This window comes from Saccostrea echinata, unplaced genomic scaffold (genome assembly GCF_033153115.1).
Source record: "Saccostrea echinata isolate AGI-Se365-2 ecotype Australia unplaced genomic scaffold, CSIRO_AGI_Sech_v1 ptg000002l, whole genome shotgun sequence".
Taxonomy (NCBI): domain Eukaryota; kingdom Metazoa; phylum Mollusca; class Bivalvia; order Ostreida; family Ostreidae; genus Saccostrea; species Saccostrea echinata.
Genome location: NW_026889751.1, coordinates 23,564,473 through 23,577,102, shown reverse-complemented (window position 1 = coordinate 23,577,102; position 12,630 = coordinate 23,564,473). Strand labels below are relative to the sequence as shown.

General features: G+C 35.1%; 1 protein-coding gene across 1 annotated transcript; it reads right to left on the bottom strand.

The window, feature by feature from the left end:
- Window positions 1–2,009: 2,009 nt before the first annotated feature.
- LOC133175136 (uncharacterized) lies at window positions 2,010–10,534 on the bottom strand. Its single transcript, XM_061310263.1, has 12 exons — window positions 10,372–10,534; window positions 9,863–10,037; window positions 9,287–9,410; window positions 7,768–7,941; window positions 7,349–7,533; window positions 6,811–6,984; window positions 5,435–5,673; window positions 4,521–4,657; window positions 3,691–3,882; window positions 2,977–3,581; window positions 2,668–2,746; window positions 2,010–2,585 (listed from the first exon to the last, which is right to left on the bottom strand). The coding sequence occupies exons 1-12, from the start codon at window positions 10,514–10,516 to the stop codon at window positions 2,283–2,285; spliced, it is 2,532 nt and encodes an 843-aa protein (XP_061166247.1). The 5' UTR covers window positions 10,517–10,534; the 3' UTR covers window positions 2,010–2,282.
- Window positions 10,535–12,630: the final 2,096 nt, after the last annotated feature.

The window sequence follows — 12,630 nt, the reverse complement described above, 5'->3', positions numbered from 1 at the left end:
CCTAAATTTAAAAAAAAAATGTAATTAAACAAGATTTCCGCTTAAGAATGATCTTCAAAATGTAAATAAAATTAAATACCCAGTTTTATGTGATATTTAATTTTTGATAATATTAAATTTCATGACAGTTTTTACATTATTTGAAAGTATGATTCGATTTCTTCTTTATGTATATGTACTACAAACCAACCAACCTGTTTTGCCTGGACAGAAGCAAAAAAAGTTTGCATGCTCTGTATTAATATGTATTTGCTTGAGAATAAGTGTTTCTGTTACATGCAAGTCAGAAAGGTAGTCTGTAAATGAGATCATTAACTGAATGCCCTTGTTAAAAAGCACCAAAAATATACTCAATGCTTGAATTATTCGCAGCCCTATGTCGTTAAATTTTTATTAACGTCTCTGTGGCTCATTGTAACACCACTTTAGCGCGAGTTTCTCCTTGCATATTTCTACGCGTGAGTATACAGGAAAGCGGCATTCAAATTCATTTCACAGTTGGCTTAGTAGAAAAACACAGCAAATGTAAATATATGTACATGTAGGTCCCTCGCCTGTTACTGGGGAATAAAGGGGAGCTCGATTGCTTCATCAGTTAAATTTCCGAATTTATGTGGGGCAAGTCCAACTTTTTATAGCAGAAATGAAACCTGACGTTGCGTTTAGACACTGACATTGTCATCCATGCGCCCTTGGGCGATGCGATACAAAACATTAAGTTTTTTCAAGTCCCCTGATAGAAAAAAAAAACATGGGAAACGGCTACAAGAAATAGCGAAAAACGCTACTACTCTAGACCGTCGACAAAAATGCTGTTCGGGAGATTGCCTACATGTAATTAGTTAAACATTGTATTAGAGTATTGTGCGTAACATCTTCAGAAAGTCCTTGTGTGCGAGATAGGTCCCTCGCCTGTAATTAGGGAGCAAAGGGGAGCTCAAGTGTGTGCATTAATAAAATTCCCGAATTTGTATTTGTTTGGGGACAGATCCATTTTTTTAGCAGAGATGAAACGTAACGTTGCATTAGACACTGACGTTATCATAATCATGCGCCCTAGGGCGATACCATACAAAAGATAAAATGCCATATTTTATTTATTTGAGCATATTACGGTGTATCTATTTGAAATTTGTCATATATATTGATGAAAAGTGTACCAAAGAGTAGAGAAAATTTTAGAAGGCAATGTTGATTACATTTTACTCTACAAGGACATTTGCCTAACCACTGGTTGTATTTTCTCTGATATTAAGTACGTAATGACGTTTGAAGTCCATACTTGTAAAACTATTCCAAAATTAAGATCAAATAGAAAACCTTTGTCCATGAGCTTTGTAGATAATTAAGTGACCATGGGGAACTTTGAAATATTTTTAAAAATACGCTTGAAAAGTAACTTTGCGTTTTCATTTCAAATTGTCAATATTACTAAAAAGTTGGTCGGATATCTTTATAAAGATTCTATTGTACAAAATTGATATTTACGGCGAAAAATACTAAATATTCACATCTGCCTTACAGTTTTTGTTTCGTTTGTTTGTTTGTTGTTTAACATTCCTCTCGAGAATTTTTCACTCATATGGAGACGCCACCACTTGCCGGTGGAGGGCTACAAATTTTGACCTATACTCGGCACTCATGGCCATTGAGCAGTGAGGGATCTTTTTCGTGCCAGCATCAACTGCGACACTGGACCTCCGTTTATACGGTCTCATCCGAAGGACCGGTCCTTACCCGCGACGTAAGGATCAACTCGTTACTGAGGGACTCTAGAGCAAATGCTCTAACCACTGCGCCACGCGGGCGCCTCTGTCTTACGGTGTACGAGATTTAAAGTGACCACCCCCCCCCCCCACACACACACACCAAAATGTCTTCCTTGCCAACTGAAATGAGGATATTAAATGCACATCTCTAGTTTAATCTTTACCATTATAAGAAACTGCAATATTGTATTTTCATTGCGTTTTATTAATTAAGCCTTATACATTGTAAAATAATCCTAATAAAAATGAATAATAATAACAACAGGCAATAAATATCACTACATATTGTACCCGTGTTACTGTACAAAATCCTCCTTTGACCAATATATCTTAGCAAATATAGAAAAATAGAGCATTTATTTCTTAATCATATTATGTCTCCGAGTTATCTCTGATGTATACAATAACAGTAATTATGCAGTGTTAACTATATAACAAAGTTGTAAATATTACAAGGAGTCGGTGAGTTTCAAAAAAGGTAAAAAAAATTGTGTGACCAGTTGATGTAGAAGTTCAGAGAATATTGCATGATGAAGATTTGTTTCCAGTGTTAGTTGATGCACTTTTAGATGTAGATTTTGCAAATGACTTGTTTGATTGGTTGCTCCCTGAAGTGGGAGGTTCTGATTTTGGTGCATCATCTGTTTTCTCATTTGATCCATTTGATTGGATATTTGGTGAGGTGAGAGGTTCTGATTTTGGTACATCATGTGTTCTCTCTTTAGACAGGCTGCTTTCTTTTGACGGAGATTTGGAAATAGCTTCCATTGAATTTGCCCCCAATTTCTTGGAAGAAAGTCCCGTTTTTAAAAGACACTGGAAAAAAGATATTTTAAAATTTTAAATATTATTTATCTTGATAACGTGCAATAAATCTATATTTCAGAAATGTATCTACCTTCTCTAATGCCAGCATCACATTTGAGTTTTCCTTCCCTGCATTTGCAATGATTGGTGATTGTTTAGAATGTGTGTGACTGAAATGAAAGTATTTTTTGTTTATCGTCTTATCAGTTTCCAGATGTGATTGCAATTTCATTATTTTACACTTAACAATATATTATCTGGTTTAGAGTACCCTCAACCTTGAAATATGTAATTTGGAATGTAAATGAACGACTGGTTGACAGTTGTTACGTTCGCAAAGCATATACAACAGAAATGTAAAAAAAATTCTTCACTCAACCATAATGAACTCTGTACAAACCCTGTAAATTCAAGCAATATGTCATCTGCTAATTTGGTCATGGCTGCGAAGTCTTGCGATCTATATGAGAATGACCCTTTCAATTCCATTAAATCCAGCTTGACCGTTTTGCTTGATTCTTTGAACATCTTCCCCCAGAACTCATCCCCCAAACACACATCTACTGGTAACAAATTTGCAAAGGAAGGTTCCTCTACTTCCATGGTTCGACAGACGTATAACACCTTCCTCTCTTTTTCACTCCGCTGGCGAATGATGGCGATAAATAGTTCCTCTAAGTGATGAGCTGATTCTAGATACTGTTTTGATATAAAAACAACGATCTTTTGAGCTGTCTGTAAGCACTTCAAGTCAATGCCTGTGTTGTCACTGATAAGAACAGTGTTGATGTCTGGACTAATTTTTTGTAGCTGAAACAACAAACTTGTGGCCAAACTGAGGTCATTCTGACTGACGCTGACCACCACGTGACAAGGAGACTGGTCCAAAGGTGTCATATCAAAAGGAACCTTTCTCTCGATGCTATTTATTTTCACTCTATAATTGTCATATATTTCTCTCTTTCGAATTTCAGCCTTCTTTGCAAAGTCAAAATATTGAGAAACCTGCACAGGAAAATAAACGTTGTTTTACTCTTTAAGTCCACACTTCAACAAAAAATACAAATGTAAAGATTTACACAACATTTATATTATTTCTTTCTGAATATTATACTTTTTTAGATGTATTTGCGACATAATGTGGTCTTTTCTTTTCTAGAACCCAGTATGCTACATCCTTAACAAGATTGGGGACCAGTTCATTGTACTGGTTTCCTCGGCCGTCTATCAGTTTATGTTCACCGTAGATACAAGGGACAGATGCCAGATCCTCAATGCAAACAAGTATGAGAAGAAAATCTTCCGGCTGAAAAGTTGATAATATTCATCATATAATAGCTTTGAGACTTTGCAATTCAAATTATATCTTTCATTGTCCAAATTCAACTAGAGCAAATGTAATTAAGGTCAGACGAAACGTTCGGCAGTAATATATAATTTTTTCCAAGAATTCGTCATTGAAGTATTGTACTTTAACAAGTTTCCTCACAAAAAATTGAGGTACCTTACCAGGCATGTGTGCAAAATACCACAGTATGTTATTTACTATAATATGATCCTACTGGAAATCACTAACATTACCAAGATCACAATTCTTTGGTGTCTTCGTCTACTTAGACATTTTGAAAAAAGTTTTAAAAACCACAAGATAATGATAATTATGATTAATTTGTTGTATATTACGAAGAAATACAAAACAGATATTCGAGCAACGTGTCATCAGACCATAAATAAATTGGGGAAAATATTTTTAAAAAGTTATCTTTTATAGTTACTTCATAGTCGTAAACCACGGGTTTTTGTATCCATTCTATTTTCACAAACTTGGGGTTGTGGCGGGTTAGTAGACAAAAGCCGTCGCTTGTTATTATATTATGTACATTGAGAGGAAAACATCCATTTAAATTTTAAAGAGCTATTTTCACACATGATATGAATACTTACTGTCTTATGACATCGGTACAAAGCGATATTGAATTCTTCTTGACAAATCACAGACGACAGATAACTGCTTGATACAAGGGCGATAACACATTTCACCGAGTCCAGGGAGTAATACAGACTCTTCTGCCACAGACCGCCTGAGTCAAAAGAGAAACAGAGTCATGAGGAACAATGACTTTCTCTGCCGTTGAAAATTTAAACCTCTCCCCTTCACCCAAAGTTCCTGAAATTTTCCACTACAATTTTTATAATCACGCTCTAAGAACAAATGTTACAAACATGTCTTTTTTCCAAAAGGATAAAAATAACAAAGTATATATGTTTATACAAGTAAAATGAATGAGTTTAGCAGCATAAAGTTTATAATTCATTTTTAATTCTCAATCAGTCCCATAAAGTGATAAAAAAAAATGTATAGATGTATCAGGGAAATGGCAAAACGCAAATAAGTCTGAGCATTTTTAAAAGACTACACTTTCTATGTATTTTAGAGATTTTATAATAAATAGTTATGCATCATTTACCACCAAAAACAAGTCCAGAAATATACGGTATACCAAACCATGCATCCAAGTTTTTGTTTGTAGCATGTGTCCTTATATAAACGTGATATGTTAACACCAGTACTGTAGCAGATCCGGGAAGGGGGGAGGGGGGGTCAGGGAGGTCTAGACCCCGTCTTTCCCCTTAACAGAGTTTCAAATACATAAAGTGATATACCATTTATAACATCGAAACCTTACCTTTCAAACACGGACCCCCTTAAATTGGCAAGAAGATTTTTAAATATGAAGGAAAGCCTTTTGTCCAAGAGAAGTGCCCCCCCCCCTTTCCCAAACGAAATAGAAACGTTAGTCTTATTTATTTTTGTAATTCCAAAAATCCAATTTAAACACTGAAAATACTAATCTTACCGACTTCTAAATCCTGCCTATCAAAGAAAACGTCAAGTTCTGGAAACTGTTTTTCAAACTCTTCTAGCAATAAGTGTCCTTCATTGGGATTTTTGTGAGCGTACGAAATAAAGACGTCATGACTGAATTGGTCTTCTTTCTCATTAATAATATGTTCCTCCTTTTTTGGCTCTGTCAATAAAAGTCGAACGCATGCGGCTTCCATCTTTTCCTCAGCCGTCTCACCCTCCTTTCGTACTCTGTAACAAATATATGTGTGTTTTTGTATCCCCAGGAAGGTTGGCAAATTGAGCAATGAAATGTTGAAATAAAAATACAACTAATTTTGGGAAGCCATGTTATTTGGTCATACATTTGCTTGTCGTTGAGCTATAACTGATAGTAAATATGGCCTTTTTTTTATCAAATCTCATCTACTTCTTTTACTGATATGATAATAGTTTGAAAAATAATGTGTAAACATTCAATTTGCATTAATGTTCAAATACAGCTTATGAATGATACCACCTAATCTCCCTCCTCGGTCCGCCCAAGGACTGTAACAAATGCTTCACTTGTGTTCGTTTTAAGTGGACAAAAAGTGGACAAAACAGAATTTGTCCCCCAAAAAATGATTTCCTTTGCTAGAGACTTTGACATTGCCATAATCAATGAATGCGGCTTTTCGTCCAGAAATTTCATCAGGACATACGCAATCTTCATATATCAAGTGTGAGGTTCTAATGTTTCTCCAATATTGCCCCGGGAAAAAAAAGTTTGTGCAGATGATCTTAAATTTTCTTGGATGACCTTCGTTTAAACATTCTCAAATCAAAGGTAAGCTTTGCATCAAGTATATTACTTTCAGCAGTCCTCCTCTTGTAAAATTTGGACCCAAGCATAGCTATAATTATTTATAAATATGCCAGTGATTATCATTGTTTCCAAATGACCTTAGGTTATGCGTCACGCCGTGGATTGAACATTCTGTTCTGACAGTCGTAAAGTTTTCAGTTGACCCTTAGGTTGCGGGTTCGAATTCCAATACGGAATGTGGAGACCGGGCTTTCGGGTGACACTGACGGGTATAAACATAATTCCCATGTTGCAGTATAAGAGCTCTCACTGATCAATGGCCGTGAGTGCCGAGTACAGGTAAAATCCCAATATGAGTGAAAATTCTCGAAGAGATGTAATACATATGCAAATAATCTATCAATCAACTTTGAGTTTTCGTCACTTTAATCACTAAGAACATGAACATTTGTTTCAACTACGAATTTCCTTTGTTTCTCTGTGTAACATTAAAAAATAGACAAGATCACTTGGACAAAGACTGAAACATGTACAGGGTAATTTTTGAGAAGTGCTTTAGGGGCACCGTGCATACAATGTACCTGCAGTCAAGGAATTGAACCAGACTAATGCTGACTGGAATAATTTGAATTGTCTCGAAATACAAGGGGACTAGAAAATCCTTCCCCCGGCGACGGGTACAACAGATCGCCATATTAAACATCTCCAAACATTCTCCACTCTGAACGAAATTAGAGGTCAGTACTGGAACAATTCTGTGGAGGGAAAGAAAGGTATCTGAAATAACGAGTAAGATATATATCATGAAGATTGGTTTTGTTTTTTTTCATAAAGCAAACTTATATGGCCCGTAGTCCACAAGGCTCTGACCAATGGATACAGAATATTGAAATCCCCTTTTTTAAGCCACATGACATATGAGTGCATGCTTTTGATGAAAACTGCCAAGATGCATTCATTCATAATGACAAATTAAAACTCTGGATTACTCTATGCCCTTTCCCTTTTTTATAACTTTTGATCCTAAGAGCCATGATCAGCACGTACTAATAATAGAATACACAAGAATACTTACAACTGATGACCTAAAAATGACGTAATACAATATGTATCACAAACCTTTTACTTCCCATCATAAGATCAAAGATGCTTTGTTGCCATACTTCTTTCTCATTAAATGTGGAAGGATTGGAGTAAATAGATAAATCATTTTTCCGGTTGCAAAGATTCTTGGATAATGTCTTTACTATTGTCAAATCACTTGGTTGGTAAACAAGAAATATATCGTAGGAAGGATCGTTTTTCTTCTAAAAGAAAGTGAATTAAAAATATAAAATAAATATTACATGGGGTTTTTTTGTATTAATAACAGTAAAAAAAGAACTTATCTTAAATCAGTAATCACTACTGTAACCGTAAAGCACATTTTAAAATAAACATTGATATGTATAGGGAATAACGGATAATAAGGAATCAATTCCATGTGTCTCTATACGTATTCTATCCCTTCTTTTAATAAAAAAAACAAACAGACGAACCTGTTTCTTGTGTGCTTTCATATGTACCCCTTTTAAACTAGAGAAACATTTGTTAAGATCATCATCTTGATCGCCAAACACTACTATTTTTAACTTTTTCAGTGGAAGTCCTGCCTGGATCCAGCTGATGGCACCCTGCACTGTCGCCTGTAGAACCAATGTCCTATCTGAGCGCTGTGTAAAAAAAAAGCAATGAATGAAAAACGTAACATTTCACTTATTGTTGCACAAAGTACCATTTGTCATTGGGGCCTTGTCTAATTGTATACTCTGATATGTTGTTTATCCTGAATGAAGTTTTCTAATGGGGGCGGGAGTGGGGGGGGGGGGCAAGCTTACAAATTATTTTGACAAGCACAAATAAAGATCATGAGAGGGCACGTATACAATTCCTCTGACAAAATTACGAGGGGCACGGTCCCCTGATTAATTCCTACGGGCCTGGTTATGCGCATTTGTACACGCTTTTCTGAAACATTTGTCACTGTACTTTGTCTCAAAGTTAACATTTGACCGGAAATTGTAATAACTACTGGTCTTGGTTTTACACTCGGTGGGACAAATGGAGCCAATATGTTCTGGATCTAGCATAAGCTTGTTAGATTCTCTGATTAAAATGCGTTCGTTTGTCTGTCTGCTAACTTTCAAATTGTCAAAAAAAAAAATTCACCACTCTTTACAAAAATTTGAAGGAAGCATGACTGTGTTTCATCATTGAGATTTGAAAAGTCAGGGGGAAACTCTTTCAAGTGTGCTTGTAACTTAGTTAACACCTGTCAATGTCTTTGACCTTGACCTTTGACCTTGAAATCAATATCATCCTTCTCTAGACCCATGCATCTCTGTAACAAGACTGAAACGTACATATAAATATCAATTTTTGATCTTTATATAGGGACCAAAACACAGTTAGAAACGTTGTTTGTTTGTTTGTATGTTGTTTAACGTCCCTCTCGAGAATTTTTCACTCATATGGAGACGCCACCACTTGCCGGTGGAGAGCTGCAAATTTTGTCCTATGCTCGGCACTTACGGCCATGGAGCAGTGAGATCTTTTTCGTGCCAGCACCTACTGCGACACGGGACCTCCGGAGTCGGTTTATACAATCTCATCCGAAGGACCGGTCTCCACGTCCCACAGTGGGATTCGAACCCGCGACGTACTTTAATTTCTAACTTAGTTTATTTCTTTTGACCCTTTACATAGGTGTCTTTTCCAAGTCAACACTCATCTTCATAGCAAACTCGAGACCAAAAGTTTGTATGGCACTCTACGTAGAATAATCTTGTACTAATCTTAACCCTTAACCTTTCGACTTTCAAATGAATACGCATTTACTCTTTGTTACTTAACAGCTCTGTAGCAAGTAGTAGTTCAAAAATTGTGTCCACAACACCATAAAGAATACATGCACATACGGAACAGTACTTTCCCTTGCAACTACGTTGAATGTTATAATACAGTGTCCAGTTATCAACAGCTACGTAATTTGTGCTTAATGTTGTTGTTAATACTTACCTGGTTTCCTGTGGCCAGTAAAGGTGTAATGATTGTTGTGTTCTGGTTTTTTAGGACAGGGACCAAAACTTTGAACACGTCTCTAATTTGTCGAGTGAGTGAATCATCACTACTTCCCCTAGTTCTGCAACAACAAATGCAATTTCGACATACAGATCTACGCGGACAGAACAGAGGATTTTTAAAATGATTTATTTGATTCGATTTGTTTTTGTTAAGCAGTTTAAGATAGTTCTGTCTTCCCCATGTTTTGAGCCCACTTTCGTACGTAATTTCTCATTTCGCGTTATAAAGCACCAGTTTTGTAAAATAACGGGAACTAACGCGGTATAACATAAAAGCCTTGTATGTTTGAACTGAAAATTTCCCAGAAGCAATGTGTAGTTCATATTTAGGAAAGAAACATTCCTTTTAATGTAATATGCATAAAATTGATCAAAAAAAAACATTAAACACGAGAGGTGCTATGCTGTGATTAAAAATTCAACACTGAACTAAGCAATTTGTAATATTACAGTAAAATTATAGCAATAACTACATCATTCTGAAATACAGTGAGTGATAATTTATACTCACTTTTCAAAGCATAGCACACGCCCAAACGGTAGGCCCGGGGGTAACGGTTTTGAAATCCAGCAGGAGTAGTGAACACGGAGATCCATGTCTTTATGCTTTGAAAGTTTACGCACGGATATTCCCAGATTGTGTTCCAGCGCTCCTATCAAAGATCTATGCACCGGGGTATAGTCGCCTACAATACACAACATTCAAATATGACATTATATATGAATATGAATTGTTATGAACATGAGAGTGCCATGAAATATTACACAATTCCCATGTCGTAAAACTCAAACGATGCATGTTACTAACATGTATGTACACCATTTTAAAATATACATTATTACAAATACACACTACGATGGAAAATATGAAATTTATTTCTTGTAACTGTATACAGTGCAATTGTATTAATAAGATGTTAATTGACTACAAGCATACCATTCGGTGAACATTTATTTATTAATTTTTGTTTTTACACGTTATGCTATCATGTTATAATAATTAAAGGACATATAACTAACCAATAAAAGCGGAAACCATGACGATGTCCACTTTCTCCTCCACCGGAAGTTCTGTAATGTCGCCATAACACAACTCTATGACATGTTCTCCAAACGATGTCTCCACCGTGATGGAATCCTGTGTTGTGATGGCTTGTTTTGACATCCTAAATTTAAAAAAAAAATGCATTTAAACCAGAATTTCAGGTTATGAATGAGCTCAGTATAATACGTGATTTTACGAGATAATTTGATTTTAAAAAGTTTTTATCATAAAGTTTTTACATTATTTGAAATTTTGAAAGTGTTTTTCTTCTTTATGCAAGACCCTGGAAGCATTCATTTCAAACTGTTTTGATATAAAGTCAGCTAGGAAAAGGAAACAACAGACTTACTTTTTACAAAGTTTTCCTGTGCTAAATGGAATGGTCCTCTGTATTTGACTCTCTGTTTAAATGTCAGGATGGTTGCATACTTTGTATTTGATTGAGAACAACTTGTTCTTGTGACGCAAGAGAAAGGTAGACTGTAAATGAGATCATTAACTGAATGAAATTAATAAAGCAGTATCAAGATATTATAACAAAGTTATTATAACAAAGTTTTTAAAACATTTTTTTTAAATCAATCCAGTTATGTCCAATTACATGTTTACAATTAGATTGCAGTTACGTGTATGTCTGCGTGTAGATTTCGTTCATCACCTGGGCAAAGTTTTGCAATTACCTACGAATAAGACTTAGATTTATTCCTTCAATTATTTAAAATATATAATATTCATATGAATGCTCAAATCTTTGGAGACCCTAAATTCTTCATCGTCGAGTGGTCGTGCCCATTTTGTTTTCTTCGAGTATCTCGCAAGATTGTGTCACCTCCTGCACCAAACACCGTGAGAAAAAATTTATTTAAATTGCTTTAATTTGTCATATTTTACAACTGCTGACGATGATAAGTTCAAACAGGTAAAAAATATAGTCATAAACAAAATTTCAACTCACTTTAAATAAATCTCCTTTCACCGCATACGTTTGACAAAAAAAGTCTTATATAATTTTTTCTTATATACGACCCGTCTCAAGTATATTGGTGCTACCGTTCCTTTTTAATACTCACAACATGTCAAAGAAATCACATATCCGAATTGGAAATCAATGATATTTCCGCTGAGGTCACGACACTAGGACCTGTTTTTTTTTTTTTTTTTTTTTTTTTTTGCGGCGGGTAAACATCGGTGCTTTGAAAGAAATGTAAACAATCAATAAACGCATGCATTATTTTTCTAAACGATCAGTTCAATTGAAAAGAAATATTTATTATTTATAACTAAGGTACGATTTACATATTGAAACAGTATTTCAAATTTATTTATAAAACAGACATGATCAAATTATGGTAACGACTCATGGACCTACGAGGATATATCATTCGTTACAATAAAATAGGCCTATACATCATTAATATAATTACACGTATACACTGTAAATTATTGCAATTTAAAACACCGTACATCATTTGAGACACATATGATGAGCAGTAGGTTAGAAATCATCTTTCCCTACACATATACATCTTTAGTTCAAATTAATGTTGCAAATCGGAAAAAAAGAAAATACCTGCCAACTTCAACGTGAAATGTCTCGCATGTCAGGTAAAATAATCATGTTGCCAAAGACGCTTACCTTTGTTGTTCAAAACGTAAATAAAGAGGTGAAGTTAACTCGTACGATAACTGAGTCATATCAAGGGATTAAAACTGTCATTTGATATCACTAATAAATACATCTTCGCTAGCCAAGGGATCCGCACCGCTTCTCAAAAAGAAGAGGTGCAGATCAGAAACCCTTGGCTAGCGAAGGTGATCATAAATATTGAACGCTACAGAGAACTACATTTTGACGAGAACATTATTTATTAAATGAAGTACAAAGAGAAATAGGTTGTTGTTTAGACTAAATGCAGACCCATTGTACGCAGGGGGACCGGAAGACACTTTCACACCGAGTCCGGATTGAACCCAATTTATAAATTTCGATGTGTTATTTCGAAAATGTTTTCTGTCGATAATGTTATTGTAACCTATCCCACCACCACCAACTCCACAATTTTAGTATTTTATTTTTTCTGAAGCAGCCTATCTTCTTTTTCCCCTTCTTGTTTTAATTCTTCATTTGTGGCTGTCCCTATTGATAAAAATTGCTAAAAAGCCCTGGAATGAAGGGGCACCACTCTTGGTGAATATGTAAAATTTTAAATTATAAATATATATATATATATATA

Bases quoted from the DNA above. Each gene is read 5' to 3' on its own strand.
- LOC133175136 (XM_061310263.1), bottom strand. From the start codon at position 10,516: ATGTCAAAACAAGCCATCACAACACAGGATTCCATCACGGTGGAGACA. The intron at 5,674-6,810 runs GTACATTGTATG...TATTTGTTACAG, and splicing joins GTTCAATTCCTTGACTGCAG to AGTACGAAAGGAGGGTGAGA. The intron at 2,747-2,976 runs GTTTGTACAGAG...CTTTCATTTCAG, and splicing joins ATATTGCTTGAATTTACAGG to TCACACACATTCTAAACAAT.